At 49.2% G+C, this 22,751-nt stretch overlaps 1 protein-coding gene across 2 annotated transcripts in view; it reads right to left on the bottom strand.

Moving 5' to 3' along the window:
* Positions 1-22,751, bottom strand: part of SHANK3 (SH3 and multiple ankyrin repeat domains 3) — a 2,151,740-nt gene that overhangs the window by 1,147,257 nt on the left and 981,732 nt on the right. For both annotated transcript variants that reach the window (XM_085653773.1, XM_085653774.1), the window contains 4 exons: positions 20,288-20,439; positions 15,420-15,587; positions 13,010-13,126; positions 3,852-3,929 (listed from right to left, as the gene is read on the bottom strand). In XM_085653773.1, coding sequence (XP_085509899.1) covers positions 3,852-3,929; positions 13,010-13,126; positions 15,420-15,587; positions 20,288-20,439 — 515 coding nt within the window. The remainder of the gene's footprint in view (positions 1-3,851; positions 3,930-13,009; positions 13,127-15,419; positions 15,588-20,287; positions 20,440-22,751) is intronic.

The raw sequence follows: 22,751 nt of genomic DNA, 5'->3' as shown, positions 1-22,751 counted from the left end.
GGGAGAATACTTGGCAACCCGAAGGAGTCTATACTATTCTGGAATCGGTTACCGAGGTCCGTCATGGGGCGGGTAGCGCTGGCAAAGATGGTCCTGCTTCCAGGATGTCTATACACCCTCCAGAACTCATTCTGCCGCATTGCAAACAACACCTTCACCACTCTGAATAGCCTACTGGTCCTGCTGGTTTGGGCAGGCAAGCAGAGCAGAGTAAAACTTGACCTCCTAAAGCTGGACATGGATCAGGGTGGCCTGGGGTCCCTGACCTGTGCCTATATTACATTGCAGGACTCCTCCAATATGCAGCACAATGGTGCGCAGAGGGCTCGAACACTGAAAAAAGACTGTTGGCTGCCTGGTGTCCGGAAGCAGAGCTTCCTTAGTATCTGATAATGGGAGCCAGGACCCCTCCGAAGTGCCCATTCATAGTGAAGCAGGTTGCTTGGTTCTGGGAACGGGCAGTGACCCTGGTGCTGTGAAAGGCCCCCTATGCGCGCACGCTCCCATTGGAATGGCTTCCGGGATGCCGCCAGATACAATCCGTAATGGATGTGGCTAGCTGGAATGCAGGTGGCTGCACCATGGCTGGAGATCTTTATCCCAACAACTCCTTTCTATCCTATGAGGAGGCCAAGGAACACTACGGGGTTCCGGAGGGCCACTTCCTCCAACATGCAAAGATACCCAGCACGTTTTGGGAAATCTGGACTACGTTCCCGAGGGAGACAGAGGAGTCGAGCATGCTGTTCATGATCTTAGACGCAGGCTCTTTCCAAGGATTATTATCCCACCTATACAAGGCCCTAAAAACTGACCGCAGACTGGACATGGCCCGACACGGAGGAGGTAGGAGGAAGACCTGCCTACCCATTGATGGACGGGGAGTGGAAACGTGCTTTGGCGCTGGTTCAGGACGTCTCTAGCAACGCCCGGTTCAAGCTTACACAGTTCAATTATCTACACCACACCTACTTGACACCCGTACGCCTGGCAAGGTTTGACCCAACGTACTCACCTAAGTGCTCAAGATGCAGCTTCTCCCCGGCCCATTTCATTCATGTGACCTGGGACTGCCCCAGGCTTGGTTCCTACTGGAGTATAGTTCTGGACAGTCTGCGAAGAGCAACAAAGCTCTCAATGAAATCCTCAATTAAGGGATGCATCCTGGGAGTTCTCCCAACCCCCAAGGCCACAACTCGCATGCAGCATAAATTTGCTATGCTTGGACTGGTATTAGCAAAACATCGCATAGCTATTCACTGGAGGGCAGATAAGCCTCCGCCCCCAGAGATATGGAAGGCAGACCTACGTGAATGAGGGGTAGCGGAGGAACGTCGACTCAGATCCGTTCGCACGGATGAGAATGCGGACAGGGACTTGGAGACCTGGAGTATTATGATGGACCTCGCACAGGGGGCAAATTATCAAGATGGGACCAGCGCTGACTCCTCTGGGGATGATACTGGACCACACTCACGACATGGCTCACTGATGGGGACCCCCCCCCCCCATCTCCTGCATCCGCCCCTCTCCCGGTAGGCTTATAGCGACAATAACATTAGGACTTCACCCACGTAGGGGCGGCACCCCAGGGATGGATATATAAGCCCCCACTCTAACCCAATGGACCCCCGGACTCATGCATGGATTGCCCTACAACTGCGCTAGGCCCCCACTGTCAGTCTGCCTTAGGAGTGTACCTCCTCACATGCATCCCCCGGATCCCCCGCACATATGCCCACTATTGAGTATAGGGATTAGAGATATGAGATACTGTACCACGATAGAACCTTGCCTAAACACTAAAGGAAGGCACACTTCTACAGCCGAGGGAGGGACGCCCACTCGGTACAAAAGGGGGTGGTGATGGACGGCGCATCAGAACGAATCAAACACTCACACCCAGTCAACAGATCTGGGTTTGATCCATCACCGTTCTTTAGCCCACTCTGCCACCCCAGTTCAGACATGGCCATATGCAAATCAGTCTGACCCTGTGCCTCATGGGAACAGTCCAGCCCGAACTGCCAAGCCATGCCTTCCCTGGACCGGAAACAAGCTCCCTAGGACCGGTTTCTGGCATTTCAGCCGTCTTCAGCCAGGCTTGCTTGAATCCAGTGGCAAAGTGAGCAAGGGACTCATGTCTGAGTATACCCTGCCAACTTATGGCAAACAAAGCGGTACAAAAGGGGGTGGTGATGGACGGAGCATCAGAACCAATCAAACACTCACAATCAGTCAACAGATCTGGGTTTGATCCATCACCGTTCTTTAGCCCACTCTGCCACCCCAGTTCAGACATGGCCATATGCAAATCAGTCTGACCCTGTGCCTCATGGGAACAGTCCAGCCCGAACTGCCAAGCCATGCCTTCCCTAGACCGGAAACAAGCTTCCTAGAACCGGTTTCTGGCATTTCAGCCGTCTTCAGCCAGGCTTGCTTGATTCCAGTGGCAAAGTGAGCAAGGGACTCACGTCTGAGTATACTCTGCCAAATTATGGCGAACAAAGCGGTACAAAAGGAGGTGGTGATGGACGGAGCATCAGAACCAATCAAACACTCACACCCAGTCAACAGATCTGGGTTTGATCCATCACCGTTCTTTAGCCCACTCTGCCACCCCAGTTCAGACATGGCCATATGCAAATCAGTCTGACCCTGTGCCTCATGGGAACAGTCCAGCCCGAACTGCCAAGCCATGCCTTCCCTGGACCGGAAACAAGCTTCCTAGGACCGGTTTCTGGCATTTCAGCCGTCTTCAGCCAGGCTTGCTTGAATCCAGTGGTAATAACAGAGAAGCTGCCAAATAACAATATGTTTGTACGCTTTGTTTTGTTATTGTTTCAGAAAATTGCATATCAAAAAGTAGTAATGTGATTAAAGGACAAAATTGCAAATGGACCATCATGATGGTGGGATATAAAGGGTTCCCAGAAAGTTGTACCAGCAATACGGCCAAGGTTATACTGTAAAACCTACTCCTGTATGACACCTCCTACGTGCAGCGCTCAACGTGTTGGGAACTGTGCCAAGCTGTTATTTACGGGCAACAACATATTGCATTGATGCTTATATTATGATGTCTGTACATTGATCCTTACATGCATACTACCAATAAACAGATTTTTTTTTTTTAAATAAATAAATTACAAATCCACCAATCATGCATCTAATCACTTTCCGAGTCAATTCAGTAACGTTCAGTTCAAGCAAATATACGCGGCAGAAATACAGGTCTTCACCACACCTGCCTTCACCGCTTTCACTACAGGTCTTCTCTTCAGATCTAGAGTAGAGCTAAGCTCCTTGAATGTCCTTAGCCACCACATCTTCTCAGCACAGTTCAGATTAAAAATAGGAGTGTAAGTCCCATTTCACGTGTTGGCTACAGTTACAGCTGCACAGTACATATAACTTTCCCTCAAGAGGAAGCTCTGCACATACACCAGCTGACAAATCTTATGATCCTGGGCCTGTCCCTCTTACCTTTTTCATGAAAGGGAGTAAGGCCCTCTCTGAGTATGTATCTGTATCTGATACTGAAAAATTCAAAGAGTTACCAGGGAATGCACTAAATCAACATCTAAGATCTTATCACCTCATTCTTTCCTCTATTCTTAAATTGTTTTTTTCCCTTATTTAATTTTGAACAGTCTCAAACTTCACCACCAGATCTATAATTTACACATTGTGTCAGTGTCTTTGTCATGATTCTTGGCCAATATATCTTGACTGCATACCTGGGAAGTAATTTTGACTATGCATGACCCCAATGCCAATCTCAGAGGACTAAAACTTGTGCCCAGAAGGCAACTTGACTGTGTATCTCCTGATAGAATTGTGGTCCTTACCTGGAAGGCAGTCTGGCTGTTGTAGTTCCGAATTTCTTTGCTTGCACCACGGAACAGGAGAACTCGAGCACAGCTTTCCTAGGTAAGATAAGGAGAGCGTGATGAGACAAGCCGTGTAAGCAGTGACTCAACAAAGAGAAAGAGTGAGGGCTTTATTAGAGTCTGGTGGGGTGGAAGCACTGAAAACACAAGGAGATGATGGACGGAGCGCTGAAACTTTTCAGACACTCACCCCCAGTCACAGATCTGGGTTGAATCCATCATCATTCTTTAGCTCACTTCGCCACTTCAGTTCAGACCCAGCTTTATGCAAATCAGTCTTGGCCCTGTGCCTCATGGGAACAGTCCAGTCCAAACTGCCAAGCCAGGTCTTTCTTAAACCGGAAACAAGCATCCTGGAACCAGTTTCTGGGTAACACCCTTCATCAGCCAGGCTAGCTTGAATCCAGTGGCAAAGTGAGCAAGGGACCCACGTCTGAGCATACCCTGCCAACTTAGGGCAAACAAAGCAAACACAAGTAGATGATGGATGGAGCGCTACCACTTTTCAGACACTCACCCCCAGTCACAGATCTGGGTTGAATCCATCATCATTCTTTAGCTCACTTCGCCACTGTGCCTCATTTGAACAGTCCAGCCCGAACTGCCAGGCAAGGGTGGAAGCACTGCCATAACTTTGACCCCCCCCCCACCAAACTCACAGCCTTATTTAGAATCAGACCAGCGCAGAGTTTCCTATACCTTTGCGTCAGCTGGCTCTGTCATGGTAAACCCTTGAAATAGCAGTTCAGTGCATACGCCACACCTTCAGATGCTCTGAAGGCACAGCGATGCTGCCATGCAGGAGAGGATCTCAAAATATGGTGGGCAGGCCTCTGCTGTGTCTCCTAAGGGCTAACGGTCTGCCCGCAAACAGGGCAGGTAAGCACATTAGGGCCTCATTTGAAGTATGGTGGACAGCTCTCGAGGCTGGCAGAGGTCCCACATTCCCCCCCTAATAGCAATATCTGGAGATCCCAGCCCATCCAGGAGAGATGCTCAAAGTGGGCACTACTCTGGAGTAACTCAATTACACTAGAGGGAAGACGTTCTCCCTAATCTAGGTTTTTGGGGACTAGTGGATGGGAATCTGTTTCCTCAGTGATTTCTGAATAGTTCGGCCTGTTGTCTCACCCGGAGACTGCTCCTACTTGCAGAAGGCAAGGTCTCAGGGTGAAATTCCCCTGTGCCTCTGAGTTGCCACGTATCTCAGTATCCGCCCGATCAGGATTACAGAGAAACTAGCAATGTGGTCCTAAGCATTCACGGTAAGAGTGAAGAGCTGGATCACCCTGACACGTGATAGGCTGCGTGCGTTTGCGAAGAAGGGAATTGTTGGAAATGCCTCTGTGATGCTAAAGTGGATAAGCCATATACTCTGGTGTTGGTGGCACCAAGAGTGAAGAGACTGGTTAAGTTCACTTTATGTCTGGTTCGGTCTCAGTGGATATTATAATATGCGGAGGCCTGTCTTACAACGGGGTGGTTGCCAAATGAAGGAGATGGCCTTTTTTACATTCATGTACCTGTGCACAATAGAATGTATTGGGACCGGTTGTGAAAATAGTTGTTAGGTTGAAGAAAAACATATGCTTGAGGTGGTCTATGAACTGAAGGGTGGGTGGATGTGGGAGTGGGCAAAGAAATGATTTGGAGGTGGATTGTCTGCATTAACCTGGGGCAGTAAATAGTTTCCTGTGGTGCTCAATGTATTCTGGGAGTATATCAACATAGTGGATTTATTTTGATTTATTATGCAAATGACTGGTTACGGCAGGGTGATGTATTATAGGTACATGAGAACTGATAGGACTAAAAGCAGTTAGAAAAGTGTGATTGTGGATATGTGTCTGACTTGTGCACCTGATTTCACAATGTACAACATTTCGAGCTGCTTGGAATTCAGAGAGCTATTCCACCACGGACCTTAGTGAGAATAACTATGGATGTGGAAAGTGTTTTTTTTCCCTGAACTGGTTTTAGACTACACAGATAATTAGCTAATTTGAGATAAGGTGGGTACTATGCACCACGCTGCAATAAACTGATTTATTCTAGTGGGGCGTGGATGAAGATAGATTTAATCTTCACTTTTAAATCTGGGTTGTATTGGATGGATGCAGGCTTGTCTTTCCTCACTTGGCTGTAGGCATAGTCTTGGCTTGATGGGGGAGACAGTACAAATGATATTGAATATGGTTGGGTAGGCTTGAAGGGAGCTTGAAAAGGGGATGTTGAAATTGGATGCTTATTGGGCTTCTTACTGCACTGGAAAGTGAGTACATTTTGGGTACTGGGTAGTAGAGACTTACTTGGGTGTATATGGTTTGTGTTGGTTACAGCTGGGAGAGTTGAGATGCTAAGAGAGACACAGACCATACCAACTCATTTGACTGTAGTGTGAAGTGACATGGCACAGACTGCGAAGTGATGGTCAACCTTCGGAAAGACATAAAATAGTCCTATTTAACTTGCAGTCCCTCTTCTGCTACTCGTTAATTTACACCAAGGAGTTGAATAATGTGGGGGCGTGGCCAAGCCGCGAGCTAAGATGGCCGCACGGCGTTGAAGCTCCGCCATCGACCTGGCGCAAACCCTGCTTTCCTCGCCCTCCTGATGCGGGCGCGGGACGCCCGACACCGCCGGTGATCCTTCTACGGCCCCGGAGCGCGCCAGGATGCAGAACGGACCTCCCGAGCCACTGTGACGTCCGGCGACGACCACCTCACCCTGAGGCCTAAGATGGCGGGCTGATCCGGGGATTGGGGACGCGAGTGCGTGGAAGGCGGCCGGCCGAGAGACAGGTACCCGGGGGGTTCAGAGGGGGGGGCATTGAGCACCGTGGTGCTGTCTGGCGGGGGCCTGCTTCTCTCCCTGTGCCGTTGCGGGCCGGAGGGCGACCGGGCGCTCGGCTCTTGCCCTGCGCTCCGGGCGCGGCCTCGCTCGTTGTGTCCTCCCTGGGGCCCCGGGCTAATTTGGTCGGGGAGCCTGGGAGGGGTGGCGTGACGGCCTGCTAGCGGTGGGGGGGGGGGCGGTCGGGGCTCGGCGCTGGGCCTGGCACCCGGGTTGTCTCTGCCTCGGTCCTTGGGCCCTCTCTGGGTTGGCCATGTGCTCTGCGGCCGGTTTGCGCGATCCTCCCTTGCCCCTTCCGGCAGCGTCGAGTCGCGGCTGCTGAATACATCGCGCTGGTGCACTTGATGTTCCATCGGGAACCTGCTAGCTACACATAGTTTTGGCCCTTGCCTGCTGCGCAGAGAGGTCGAGATCTGTCCGGTACCTGGTGGGCACAGCAACGCCCGTGGTCCAGAGCAGCTTGGCTGAGGATTGGCCTGCGCCGTTGGACTGACGCTCCATCGTCCCTGTGCCACCCCTGCTCTACACACGACTGGCTGGTGGCCGTCTGGCGGTTGGGGGCATGGGTCGCAAAGACCCGAAGCAGAAAACGCTGCAGTTCGAGAAACTATCTGAGCAGCCCGCGGAGAGCCGCCCTGACATGCCGGACCCTGCTGGTGGAGCGACCGGCGGCTCGACGGCCCGTGCCCCATCCCCGGACTGGCTACAGGAGATGCGTGCCGGCTTCAGGGCCCTGGATGGTCGCTTTGATGCCCTAGATAAGACTCTGGAGACGATGGGGGCCAAAATCCAGGCCCACGACAAGCGTTTAGGAGAGGCGGAGGCCCGGATCTCTGCAGTGGAGGATAGATCGGTGCAGGAGACCAAAAGGGTGGAAAGGTTGGAGCGCATATTGAAGGAAGTGGCCAGCAAAAACGAGGACTTGGAATCACGCAGTCGGCGCAACAACGTGCGAATTATTGGGGTTCCGGAATCCACGGCCACGGGCAGGCTTGATGTTTTTGTGGAACAACTGTTGGCTGACATCTTTGGGAGAGAATCCTTCACTCCTGGCTTCGTGGTGGAGCGTGCCCACCGCTCCCTGGGGCCGAGACCTAACCCGGGGCTTCCGCCTCGCCCGCTTATTGCCCGTATTATGAACTTCCGAGACCGCGACACTGCCTTGCGGCTTGCCAGAGAGAAGGGTGAGATTACCTGGCAGGGCTCGAGACTCTCACTCTACCCAGACTTCACCGCCATGGTCCAGGAGGCCAGGCATAAGTATGCGGGGGTGAAGGCGGCGCTCCGGAACCTGGGCCTCAAATATGGCATGCTCTACCCGGCCCGGCTTCGGGTCGAGATAGATGGCCGAGCTCGGCTCTTTGACAATCCCACTGAGGTGCAGGACTTCTGCCGTAACTACAAACCGCGCAGAGGCCCGCCGGGGGGGGGGATGAGGGCGGACGGTCTCCCCCTGGTAGTGGGTCTGCGGGCAGCCAGGACCTGTTTTTGACCTCCGGTGTCGGCTGAGACGGCGCCCGTAACCTAACTTTGTACTATTTGACTTTGGCTATCTGGGGACGTATTAACATTTGGAGTATATTTGTGCTGTTGCGCTGGGTTGATTGCGGATCGTTGTCACCCCCCTTTGGTTGAAACCGTTGGGATCTTTTTTGGTTGCGATGCTCTGCTTTTTACTGTTTGGTTACACTTGGTATTACTGTCTAGAGCTATGTTCTTTTTTTCCAGGTTTGGGACTGCCTCACGTTTGCGTGGTTTGGCTGGGTGGGGGGAGGGGGGTAGGGGTAAGCAATTTTGATCCTTCTGATATGGCTGTGTGTGAACGAACTTTATTGATACACAGAGACATCCCGGCTTTTTTGCTCCCATCACCTGCTGACTGGCATCAATGGCCCATATAGGTCTGACTGAAGCTCCTCTCAATCTATCGTTAATGACTTGGAATGTCCGGGGCCTCAACAACCGGAGTAAATGCAAACAGAGACTGCACTACTTAAATCGGCACCAGGTGGACATTGCTTTTCTTCAAGAGACTCACCTGCACGCTCCGGTGCCCGCCCGCTTTGCAGCTTCCTGGGGCGCTCACCGATACTTTGCCAATTTCAGTAATTACGCTAGAGGCACCGCGGTGCTGATTCATAGGAGAGTCCCGTTTCAGTGCCAGACGTTTCTGGGAGACAGGGAGGGACGCTACTGCATTGTAAAGGGGGTTTTGATGGGTCATGTGGTCACTCTTGTCTGTGTGTATGCTCCCAACACTGATTCCCCGGACTTTTTCCATGCGCTTGCGGCCCAACTGGTAACCCTGGCGCCGGCTGGCATCCTGCTTGGCGGCGACTTAAATATGTTGCTGGATGTGGGGCTGGATAGCACTTCTGGGGCCACAGATTCTAAGCCTAGAGCAAGGCACGCGTTCCTGGACCTTTGCCGTCGGTTCTCGCTGACTGATATATGGCGCAGGCGCAATCCGAGCACTACTGAATACACACACTTTTCAGGGCAACACAACACTTGGACCAGAATTGACTACTGGCTCCTCTCCCCGGGCCTGTCCCCTTGGTTCCGCGCGTTGAGGACGTTTCCGAGAACGTACTCGGACCATTCCCCGGTCTTACTGGGCTTAGACGTTCCTCGGCCTGAGGGTTTTGAGCGGCAGTGGCGTTTCCCCGGGAGGGCGCTATTAGATGACCTCTTTGTACATGAGGTTTCCGAGGCGATAGAGGACTACTTCACCATTAATACTGGCTCGGTGGACTCGTGGGCAGTACTCTGGGAAGGGTTCAAGGCATATATCAGAGGGGTTTTCATAGCTAAGCATGCGGGGGTCCTGAAGGTATTGCGCGCAACAATAACACAACTGGAGACACAGCTAGATGCGATAGACACTGAGGCACAGCGGGCGCCATCTGACGAGGTGTTTACCAGGCGCTTACGCCTGTTGTCCGACTTCCGGGAAGCCGCGGACAGGGAGATCCTCTATCTGGGGAAATACCATGTTGCGCGTAGGTACGGAGAGGGGGATCGGCCAGGGCGCACGCTAGCGCAAGCTCTGAGACCACCATACAGCAAGTCCCTGATCGCCGAGGTGCGAGGCATGGATGGTGCGCTCCGCACAACGCCCGCTGAGATCCGGGACGAATTCCTGGCCTACTACACTGATCTATATACCACCAAGTTGGGGGACTCCGCGGCCGCTCGTGCGGCCTATCTATCGGAAATCGCTCTTGTGTTCCTGGATAGGGGCATGCAGGAGTTCATGGCGGAACCCATAACGGTGGCGGAAGTGCGAGGGGCGATCAAAGTGCTTCGGGGCTCTTCAGCCCCGGGCCTCGATGGCTTCTCCGCTGACTTTTACAAGGCCTTTTCTGATCTGCTGGCGCCTAAGCTAATAGAGGTGTATGCGGAGGCCTTGGAGCGCGGCTCCCTCCCATCTACTCTTGGTGAGGCAGTCATAGTGCTGCTCCCGAAACCAAATAAGGACCCGTCGTTCTGTGGGTCGTACAGGCCCCTCTCCCTCTTAAACACCGACTATAAGATCTTGGCCAAAATAGTTGCCAACAGGCTTTCCCAACTGATGGAATTCATTATATCGCCCGCACAATCTGGCTTTGTCCCCCGTCGCTCGACGTCGCTGAATTTGCGTACGCTCTTCACGGTTCTGCACAGAATTAACCCGACCACACCTGCTGCAGCGATCCTCCTAGACACCGAAAAAGCGTTCCACTCCTTAGAATGGCATTTCTTTCTTTCCGTCATGGAGCGCATGGGCATGCCTGCAAACTTCCTAGCTACTGTTAGACTCCTCTATAGTCGCCAAATGGCCAGTTTGCGTATCAACGGCACGCTATCTCGCCCATTCTCGCTCACGCGCGGTACACGGCAGGGTTGTCCGCTTTCACCGCTCTTGTTCATTTTGGCTATGGACCCCCTGATCCGGCATTTCCAGGAGCGGCATCTTCACAGGGGTCTCCAGTTTCGGACGGGCCCCTTGCTTGCCTCTCTCTATGCCGATGACACAATCCTGTACGTCAGGGAACCGCAGGCCAACCTCACCCCCTTGATACATGAGATCCTTCGTTTCAGTAGCCACTCGGGTCTGGGCATAAACTGGCATAAGTCCATCATCTTCCCGTTGACTAGCGGCACCTCCCCATGGCCGTGCGAGTTCCCTCTGGAATGGTGCTCGGATTCGGTACGGTACTTGGGCATACAAATACATTTGAGCACGGACGAAATTATCCGCCTCAACTATGGCCGCGCGACTGCGCGGCTGGAGACTCAGGTGGATGGGTGGCTGCGGCTTCCGCTCTCTATGTCAGCTAGGATAGCCATTCTCAAAATGATAGTGCTCCCCAAATTTTTGTATCTTTTCAATAACATCCCTGTTCCTCTTACCCGGGCCTTCTTTTCCACCCTGCGGTCCCTCCTGATTAGACTGGTATGGGGCGGGAAGCACCCCCGGATCCGCTGGACGACTCTCACACTCCCACAGGATCGAGGAGGCCTTGGAGTGCCTGATTTATATTTATACTACCTGGTCGCTCAGTGTGCACATGCCTATGCCTGGTATCACCCTGACGCTCGGATCCCATTCCTTCGCCCAGAGGCGGACTTTGTCCTCCCAGGTCGCTTGTCGGCGGTGTTGCCCAAAGGTGTCCCCAGGGACCCAATGGACATTCAAACGGTATCTACTACCAGTTGGGCTTGGAACAGACTCTCGCGCTACTTGGCTCATCCTCTGCTGTATTCCTCTTCCCTCCCGATACCCAACCCTGGGTTATTACCAGGCACGGATGAGGCACTGGTGCAACGAACGTTAACGAAATTTAACCTCACCAGGATTGGGGACTTATTCCCGGGTGGGCACATTTTCTCGGTATCGGAGGACGCGCGATTCAGTGATGCTACGTTCATGGACCGGTTCGTTCTTCGCCGGCTATATTGCGCCGCGCGAGCGGAAATTAAGGGATTTCCCCTGGAGCCGGCTTCCTTGGAACCCCTCACCACCCTGATTGACAACGATATGGGGGCACATATTGTTTCCAAGCTGTACAAGGCGTGTGCAGCTCGGGTCCCATGTGCGGACGATCGGGCGCGGGAGGAGTGGGGGACGGACCTGGGTAGGCCTATCACGGACGAACAATGGACGGCATGCTGCAAAGTCACCGACACGGTATCACTGAACAGTCGTCACAAACTCCTACACTATAAATTCCTGCGCCGCTGGTATATGACCCCTGATAGACTCCATTCCATTGATCCCGCGCGACCGCACACATGCTGGAAATGCGCTGCACCACATGCCGATTTTGCACACATGTCCTGGACGTGTCCGAGACTGCAGACATTCTGGACACAGGTTTACAAGATCCTAGAAGAGATGCTAGGGCTTACACTGGTTCCCACTCCTGAGGTCGCATTGTTGGGTTATACCGTTAATTTCCCTAAGAATGTCCGTAAACTGGCCTCTCTGGGGCTTCTACTTGCCAAGAGGGAGATTGCAAGACACTGGGGAGGTAACACACGTCCAAGTCGTGGCTTACGGCCATGGCTTTCTGTAGCACGAATAGCGAGATCTACTCTAGTCTCCTCCCCACTGTGGCGCGTCCTAGGGACATCTGGGGCCCTTATAAAACATATATTGCAGGCTTACCTGGCTCAACCCCGCCATCCTCGAATCCCGGAATAGCTCCCACTGGAGTAGGGTAGGCCGTGCTGCACCAATGTTATGCAGATGGAGTGGTCATGTGATGGTGCGGACACAGGGATATTTGGCTCCTGGGGTCAGGTGATGTTTACTACACGACGTCTTCCCATGACCGAGATATGAGCAGGGGAGGGAGGTGGCTTTGGTACCCTAGGGATAGATCCTTGGTCAGAGATCCCCCTGTTTCAGGTCGGACAGATGTTGATGATGGATTGGTAGATGGGGTCTTGTTGTCTGATGCTTTGATGATGTGGTATTGTTTATCTAAGAACCGGAAATGTCACAATGTTGCTCCTTACTTGCTTTCTGTTGTACGCACAGCCGCAACCTTTGTCTTATTTGATTTTTCTAATCTCAATAAAACTTTGTTAAACAAAAAAAATAAAAAAAAATAAAAGGAGTTGAATAATGTGGGGCTTTGAACAGAGAAAGCCCTTATCTCATTTGTGTCTAGATTTTAGTCAACTTGATTGAATAACACTGGGGTTGTTTGAAAAGGTTGGGATTGCTGGAACAGGCAGAGTGCAGTTAGCAATAGATCCGCACTTGGCTTTCTCACCTGGTTGTAGAGTGCACAGATGTGCAGTGCACTGTTTCCTGAGGCATTCTGAGCCCTCATGTCGGCTCCATAGAAGAGAAGATGCTCCAAGTGTTGCACGTGACCGTAGCGACATGCCTGGAAAGAGTGACCAGAAGACAATGTAAATATTAGAAGTAAACAACTATACAAACAAATGAAATGCTTGAAGAAATGATCTGAGAAGCACAAACCTCAGAGTTGGAGGTCACAGACTCACTAGACTTTGTTCTGTTGAAGACCTATGAATGTCATCATGTCCCATGCTTAGAAAGCGCCCATCGAGCCCTGTCTACTTAGCCCACGAAATGAAGGAGTTGAGAGAAAAATATACACCAGGAACCTGGTGATACTAATACCTGTCTTCATTTTCTTTTATATGACATTTTCGAATGGGAGCAAGTCATTCCCACTTCCTAACTTCCGGCGCCTTCCTGGTGGGAGTATCAATGAGGTTGGTATAGAATATTTAGACACCTCATTTCTAATCTACCCCCCCCCCCATCTACTCCATTGGTTAACCTTTTAACCTCTGTCCTTTAATCCTTCTAGGCATTCCACAGCCATTTTTTTATATTCATGCTTGGGCAATTAACAACTCAATAACAACTTCATAAATTAATACCGAAATAAATATTTTGGGCTCGTTTTGCCATATGGTCATTATATAAATGCTTCCTAGAATTTGTAATGCATTTTCGATACATTTCAAAATTACGTCAAAAACTTTTTTCTCGAAACATTCCATCCAAAAAATGAGTCTTTCTCTAGAAACCGCAACAAAAAAATCCTTATGTTCGATATCTTCTAAGCGTTCTAAAAGAGGTGGAAATGTAAATATACTTTTACGTTTGTATTTTTACTTTGCTCAGAGGGGCGAATTTGACATTTTACACAGTTTGATTATGCCTGCCCTTGATAAGCAATTGCAATATAGTTGACAAAATCCTGAATTATAAAAACCTTGCATGTTTGTTTTTTATTCCATTATACAAACATCACATCAAATGAAAAAAAATACTAAAAATAAATTTAATAGCAATGTTGCAAAATGTCTGCAGTATGACATTATCTTGTCAAGATATGGACCCGTAGGTACCATAGCTGCATGTTGCACTGGCCCTTCTGAACACAGAGGCATTAGAAGTGCAGTTTCCCTGTCATACATGTGTATGACGAAAGCAGACCTTCCCTGAGTATTTGACCTATAAAGAAAATGCTACCAAAGCAAGTTTTCAGTCTCTGAAAACTAGTCAAGAGTGTGTGAGGCGTATGCCTCAAATAAAGGCTAGCGAAGGCCATTGCTGCAGTCTTAACAGAGAAGAGGTTTCGGCTAATTTTCTAGTTTCTTTCCACTGAAAATCCACCCACAGGAAAGCTTAGCAGCAATCCAAATTCCGTGGGAGCAGAGCGAGCGGGTCGCGAGCCTTAATAATACTCCTTGCTCATACTTATAATGCATGCTGTTGTGGCATATGACCTAAATTCATAGGTTTTGCCATGCTTTAAAACACTATCAGCAGCGGTCCGTGGAGGGAGTTCGGTGGGGCAGTGAGGCGGGGCGGGGGAGGGGCAGAGTGGGGAAATGTAAACACCGGAATATGGATGAACGGAGGTAAGTACACATTTAAATTAAAAAAACGAATTTCGTTGCGCGCGCTGCATCGCATTTTGCGATGCATCGCGTGCAAAGGATTGAGGAATTTGCACGACTCACAGAACTCAGGAACGCAAAAACTTGCCTTGCAAAGTATCTTATGGCACAAATCTGTTCTGAGGGCAGGAAAGGGTTGGCATTGGCACCCAGGGATGCAAAAGAACTACCTTTTCCAAGGATAGATCTTTCACTTCTGATTGTCAAGCATTTCCACCCATCACTAAGGGTCTTAGATTTTAGCAGATGGGACACAGTCGAAACATGTCGGCTATCCACCCCACTGTATTACAAATGCCATACATAGGCTATAATACACTTGCAGTATAGCGGATGGAACATCCACCACGTCTGTGACAGAGCATCCTGTTTGCAATACTCCAAAGATGGCCATAAGTGAGTTACCCTAAGCACATGCGGTTACCCTAGTATGTGTCCCTTGTTCGTTATGTAACAGCCACTAAACCTGCCCCTCGCTGAGCAGACCCATAAAGGCATAAGATGGTTGGCAATGTTTGTGTTTCTGTTCAGAGGGGGCGTGGCTTAGCAGTGTAGACAGGTCTCTGTCTGGAGTGGCACAGTAGACAAAAAACAATGAAAAGGAATGAAGCCCTGAGTAATTACCAGTGACTGAGATTAATTCAATTATTCAAACCCATACTTTCTTTGTTTCTGAACCCAAGCATGAGTCATCGATTTGGCGAGCCCTTCATAGAGTCCTCGGCCCTGGAAACCAACCTGATGGATTTCTTGCCAGCCATTCTCATCCACGCAGCCGACCTTGGCGTAGTCATGCAGCAGGAGCTCACAGCAGTAAGGGTCGCCTCCCACCATGGAGCTGTGGTACAGCGGTGTCAGCCCCCGGCTGTCCTTGTAATCCGGCGAGGCTCCCAGATCCAGCAGGGTCTGTCGAGAGAACAGAGCATATTAATTTCTTTGGACACAGAGGAAGGCAACAGGGGCGCGGGAAGTGTCATGGCCGCCAGCACCAGCTCCTTCCTGTGTCATGCCTACAGTCATTGCTTCCTGCACAGAATCTGAAATGTAACATTTGGTTGTACTTAAAATGGTGTTGACACTTAATCAGGGCCCTTTCGAGCACCTCATCTGGCTAAATTGGATTGTCGGCTGCTCAAAGCTTTTGCTGGTTCTCGGGTCCTTCTTTTCTCTCAAGCCTCAAATGGTGAAAAGCAAGGTTTTGCTATGACTGCTCCTGGGTTTGTTTAGGACGCTCTCTAGTCAGTGGCCTCTGCAAGGTTACTGAGACTTTCTTGTAGCCCTCTGCTGCCTGGAAATTCTAGTTTACCAGTTGGCCAAAATAACTGGTTTACGGTATACAGAGTGAGAGAGTAAGAAAGAGAAAGAAGACCGTGAGAGGAGGAGAAAGAGACAAAGATCTAAAAAGAGAGAGAGAGAGAGAGACAGTGTGTGTGTGTGTGTGTGTGTGTGTGTGTGTGTGTCTGTCGGTCTCTCTGCATGTATGATTATCACGTGTGTGTCAGTAAATACCTTCTCATGGGCAGGTGAGGGAGTGTTTATGGACCACATAGCCTTACCCTTGGACGCTGACTGGCTCCCTTTGTAATGATTTCAACCCCCCTCTTGCCGTCCTTCGTCTCCCATCAAAGGTCTGTGGAAAGTACCTCCCTATTTCATTGCGCAGTGTTCTATTGTAGAGTTCTTGAAAATGAAGGATGCAGCAGCAGACGAGAGCAAAATGCAATTGAAGATGTACAGGGAAGGAGACTGCATAGCACTATGTTCCACCATCTGGGTCTCAGTAGGTAGAATTACTTACCTCTTCCTTTTCTCAAGAATCAATGGGTGCACACCAACAAGACCTGAGTACTGCAGCACAGACTGTGCACAGGATGAATGTGACAAGCTTGTTTTGAGGTCTCGCCTACCAAACAGTGCAAGTTGTCTGCTTGCAAAAGATCCAGTTGTGAAGTATCAGAAACTTACAGTGGACTTAGAACCTGCCTACTGCTTAACATTGGTTTACTTTATTGTCACTGCCATTTGCTTGCTTCTTTTTTGATGATTTGCCTTCCCTTTTTCTGTTTGCTCCTCCCACGGACCAGCATAGCCTATTTAGCATCCTTTTACTTGGATAGCTTATATTTTTCCACTTCTCTCTTTTAGAATACTACTTTTTAGGTCTCACCTGACACAGAGTATGGGTGTTACTTGCAAGAGCTTTTGTTACTTAAAAAAAAGTGAAATAGGGCTTAGAATTCATCCTTTACATCCTTACTTGACTTCTTCATCAGTCTAATTTCCTTGCTTCTCATTGATCAGCGTGTGCCGGTTTCATTTTCTCTCTTTGAGTGTTTGTCTCTTCAAAGGAGAGTGGACCAAGTACTGATTTAATGTTTTTTTTAAGTGTCCTTTCGCTGCTTGGGCTCGGATTCAGGTACTTTTTTCTCTCTTTTTTGTTGGTTCTCCCATTGCTTCTGCCACTGTTGCTTGTTTTTTCCCTTCCTTTATTCCTCTTTGACCACTATTTAGCTGTCTAGGTTTCTCCAATTATCTGCCGACTCTGAACTAAGTTATCAGGCAGCGCCTGATATGTGTACTAAGGCTATGCGCACACTGGAGGTGGTTGCAAATTGAGACGTGAGGGTCAGGTTACTATTTGATGCTTTGTGAATGGGGACGCCATGTCCCAATCCTCAACAGTCCTCCAAACCCAACGCATTTTGTTAGCAATAGTCTTGGTTCGCCTAAATTGCCAAATTGGATTTCTCTTCACAGATTTCCAAGAGAGGATGCGCTTGTACCCTGGAGGTGGCAGGACACACAGTAGAGTGGCAACTCCCAATCTACCCTGTAGAGACGGCCTTCAGCCGGGTAGCTTTTCTCGATTCCTCGAATTTTCCTCTTGTTTTAAGGTGTTGGCACACGCCCCATGAACACCTTTAGTGGACACTAACCTGGCACCCTGTTTCAGCTGTGACTGAGTCAGTTATACCAGAGCAATATTGAAGGTGTCGGAAATGAAGGGGTGCGCACTAATTTGCCTCCATACCCCATGATTATTATTAATTTATGAACAGTAAGCACAGCCCTATAGGGGTTTCAGGCACATACTTGTGTTGGGCTGAATCTGGGCAGTGCTGTTGCCTCTTCTGGGACTTACTGCTTAAATTGCAGGTGTACCAGCTGCCCAGGTTTATTTAATTTTAGGGGTATGTCTACTTATATATTTATATATTTGGGTCACCAACAACACCGTGATGGTGTCCTTGGTGGTCATGCTTCACCCATAAAGTCTCAAACTTCCAAGCTATTGTGGGAGAGGCTCCTCTTCAACCCATAGGGCTACAAGCAGAATGGTATATCTCCAGACAGACTGTTGCCTCAAGTAGACCTGGGGCAGAGTCTGCCCCATGATATGGAGAATCTAACTCGAGAAGGACTGCAGAAAAGTCAATAACTCTCACCTAGGGATTGTCTTTGTCAATGTTTTTTATCCATGTTATACAGCAGCATGGCTGTTGTGCAGCATGCTTGAAGGTAGATTGAAACAAGAGCTACGCCTTGGTCAACGCTGGCTGCATCATAGCACTTTAAAAAAGTTTTACTTTCAAACATGCTGCGCAGCAGCCGTGCTGCTGTGCAACATGCCGATAAAATTGACAAAGCTAATAGATCTCTCATAGGAGAGACCTATTAACTTTGCTCATGCTTGTTTCTTTATCCTTTAGCACTCCATGAGAGTGAATATGTTTTCTAGCTCTCCCTTGTGTGCTGCTTCCCTCCACCAAACATTCTGGAGAGTGCAGTGTTGCTCTGTCCCTCCACTGCTGCTCTCTCTCTCTTCAGCTCCCCCTTCTGTGTTTCTCATTCCCTCGTGTACTGCTTTGCTCCTCCTGACATTATTTTATCCCCCATCCCATCGCCTCCCCACCACCCACTTCTTGGTTTTTCCTTCCCACCAAACCAAGTCCCCCCTTTTACAGGCATTTTTTCCTTTTCACACACTTATTTGAGAGTGCAGAGCAGCTAACATTTGCTGCCAGGGACACCACTCCATCCAAAGAGCTTTGGCATACTCAATATTTCGTTTTATTTTTCCTATCTAATTGGCGCCTGCCATTTTGGATCGGTCAATAAAAAAGGTAAATGGAGCTTGTGCCATTTTGTAGGCAGGCGCATGAGTGATGACGTATGTGTCCTTCAACAGAATGATGGTACAAGCAATGATGGCCGTATCACTGCACCTTTTTTCTCTAAATGTTAGCAGTGGTTAACCCAGTAGTTCCAAAAGGCGAGACCCATTGGCTTTACAAATGGTTCTTTTCAGCACGCTTTACGCACCAAACAATACAGAATATTTTCAACTTGAGCTGGTGCTACTTAAACCCCCTATGGTGAAATCAGAAATGGGTATTGGACACCAGTTTACACCAAGTGGCCTAGTAAAAACAGTTTGCTGCAAGCGGAAAGTGAGCACTCAAATAGCAAAATATATATTTTGCCTTGAGCTCCAAAAGTCCTAGTATCAGAGCCTGTGCACTGTATTGCACTTGCTGTGTAATTTGCAGGAGACACTCTGTGATGTGAAAATTACTGTGTTCTGTTGTGTCCCTTTTCTCGGGAAAGCCACATACCTTCCACCTTGCGACTAGAAAAGTCACCACGTCCTCCATGTTCTATCACCCCTGATTGGCTGTTCATCAGACCACTCTGTTTGTCAGCTGTGACCCATCTTTAAGGGCGGAGGGACCCCACCCGCCACCTTTTTCTGAACAGGAAGAGTGTCTGTCAGGCTGAGCAAAGGTCAGCCTGACAGACCCTCTTCATGATCGGGTCGGGCAGCCACGAACTGTACATGCACAGGAGCCTGTCTGTCTAAGGAAGATTCCACTAACAAGTGGGCGTGACCTCCTCAGTCCGGCAAACTCTTATGTGAGTCTCTTCCTCATGATTCGGGGGAGCCTTACTGACAGACCAGGGCACTTCAGCTTTAAGCCCCCGAGGTGCCCAGGGCCGAGAGTACATCAGTGACACTCATCACAGAGTGGGGTCAGCAGTCTCACTAACCCCATCCCACTACGTGCCAATTAAGGGACTGCCCCCTCCTCTCACTTGCTGACTCATAACACAGTCAGCCAATGAGAGGAAGCAGTTGTTACAATCCTCCAGGAATGACAGAGGATTCCCTCCCATCACCCGAGATCACTGCTGCGGCCTGGTACTTTTTATAAATGTTGGGTGCATGAGTGTGTGTATTTATGAATGTGCATTTGTGCATACTGTCAATGAGTGAATTTGTGTGTATGTGCTGGTCATGGGTATGTGTGTGAAAGAGTATACATGAGTGTGTGCCCACCCCACCCCTGCTACACATTACAGGCGGCCACTGCTCTTAGCTCTGCCCCTCCACTGATCGCCTCTGGAGGCTTACTGTACTGTCACATATGTTTCTGGGACTGTGAGAGGCTTTGTATGTATGCCCCCGTGTCTATAGGTGTCTTCATGTGTTATTCTCAGAACTTCTATGAGAATCTTCTCAACAAGTGGTCCATTGACTCTCAGATAAGTTCCACCTATACATGTACCCCATTTACATATGTGCATTCTTGTTATTTCATACTCACCATCAGCACCAGGTGGTTCCTGCAGCGTGCAGCTTTGTGCAAAGCGGTGAGTCCCTCTCGGGTCCGGAAGTCCAAGTGCGCTCCTCCACTCCGCAGGGCCTTGATAACATCAGAGCTGTTCTCCAACTGGGCAGCTAGCGTCAGGGGACATTCTAGAACCCCAAAGAGAGGAGAAGGTGAGGTGACAGGGACAGATGACTAAGAAATACATGCAGTAATATCAGTGTTTAATTTGTGCAGTAGTTTCCGGTGGTCCACACTGGCACTTAACCCGTTGCATGCTCATAGCGAGCTGAGCTCGTCATGAGTCACAGTGGAGCTGTACTCATGACGAGCTGAGCTCGTCATAACGGCCGCGGCCCGCCCACGCACGATTAATTCCCCGCCTGTGCGGGAGAATTTATCAGTGGGCAGGGTCGTGACAAGCTCAGCTCGTCATGAGCACAGCTCCACTGTGAGTCATGACGAGCTGAGCTTGTCACAAGCAAAGCGCCGCCGTGCCCCCGCCCCGCCGGAATTAGTTAATTGTCAAAACTGGCACTTATGAAAGTTGCCACATGGCGTCACTGTCTGTATTATTTGAGCAGCACAACAGAGAACAACAGTTGTTTCTTAATTCAATACAGATTAAGAATTATTTTTACCTGCAGCCCCAGCTATTGTTATAGCTTTGGGGGACTCAAGAAGTCTGAATTGTCACACTTGTAGCCGTATGATGGTTCGTAACTGCGCAGGTACTGCCATTGGCAGCGTTGTTAGTGGCATGGTTGGTACAAGCTGCAGTGGCCTCCTGAGGAGGGCCTTGGAACTTATTTTTTTACAATCAAGCATTGGGTGATATACCCACTCTATCATGCCCTAATACCGCAATGTGCACTTCACCCCAAGGTGTGATTCACAGGTCTGTACTGAGAGGGTCTAGAGTAACAGGCTCACCTAGAATGTTCTTCCATTTTTATTCACGGGAGTCCTGCTGATGCCTCCTCCAAGAGAGATAATCTTGCACACTCCGAGAATGGCACTAAGATCCCTAACAGGCCTTGGATGTCGGAAAGTGAAATTTTTGCAAGGGTTTTTTCCATGCAAAACCTATGATGCTGGATTGGATTGCCGCACATATTTGTTTGGCAAATCTGCTACACTTTCAATGTTTGTGAGAACGTTCACATCTTTGCAACCCCTTAAGCTCATATTACAAACTTCTTGTCTTCCCTATTCATAGACCTGTCATCCTTAGGGTGGTCTTCCTTCAAACGTTTCGCAGATTCTTTTTGTTGGCCTTAGGACTCTGAGCACTTTACCACTGCCGATCCATGCAAAAGTGCATGTGCTTCTCCCCTAAACATGGCAACATTGGTGAATACACAACTGAAATATTTAGTTTACCTGTAGGTCCCTTGTAAAGTAGTATACCATATACCCAGGGCCTTTAACCTAAATGTGACTAGTGGGCCTGCAGCACTGAATGTTCTACCCACACATGTGGTCTTTCAAACACGTCTAAGGCCTGCCATTGCAGGACATGTGTGTGCAGTTTACTGCCACTTTGACTTTGAATTTAAAACAAATTGCCAAGCTTTAAACTCCACTTTTATTACACAAAAGCCACCCCTAAGGTAGGCCCTAAATAGCCCATAGGGCAGGGTGCTGTGTAAGTAAAAGATAGGACATGTACTTTTACGTTTGGCATGTCCTGATAGTGACAGACACCCAAATTCGTTTTTCACTACTGTGAGTCATACTCCTTTCATAGGTTAAAATTGGGAATTCCTTAATAGCCCTTTAAGCTGCAATTCCTGATTAGAAAGGAGTAGCTACAACATATCTCATATCCTTGGAATGGTAATTGTGAGAAGTTGGCCTGATGTATGATGTCACTAGTTATAGTGTACACCTTATATCAGTCCAAATACCCTTATGGTGATTGGTTGTAAAGTCAACCTTATAGACCAGCTATCCTAGTGGTAGCATGGACAAGAGCAGTCTTAGGCTAAACTCTGAATGGCATGTGAAGCCAGCTGTGATACCATATATAATCCCTTGAATACCAAATGAAAGGACACCACAACAGATATATATATAAAATAAAGTGTATTTATTCTAAGCAAACCCTCAGCACTCTTTATGAGATTAGAGGTAAGTACAACACAGTCTTATTTATGCATACATTAAGTCACACAGGTAAGTAATACAGTTAGGCCCTAGGGGCCACGCAAACCATATACTAAGTAAGTGGTATAAGAACCACTGTCACGGAAATAGAATAGGCCTAGGCCTAGGGAATCGCTGGGGCTACACTACACTAGCGTTAGTTAGGAAGTGGGAGGCCCACGGGATTCGTGTGCAGAGTGGAAACACTCACGCGTAATGCGTAAAAGTCAATAGCAATAGTACAGTTTAGAAAACGGTAGATTTAGGACACTTCCGGAGTAGCTAGGAAGTTGAGACTTGAAAACTAGACACT

The sequence above is a fragment of the Triturus cristatus genome, chromosome 4_1 (genome assembly GCF_964204655.1).
Source record: "Triturus cristatus chromosome 4_1, aTriCri1.1, whole genome shotgun sequence".
NCBI classification, from domain to species: domain Eukaryota; kingdom Metazoa; phylum Chordata; class Amphibia; order Caudata; family Salamandridae; genus Triturus; species Triturus cristatus.
Note: the sequence above shows the minus strand (reverse complement) of the source record. Positions and strands in the feature narration are given on the sequence as shown.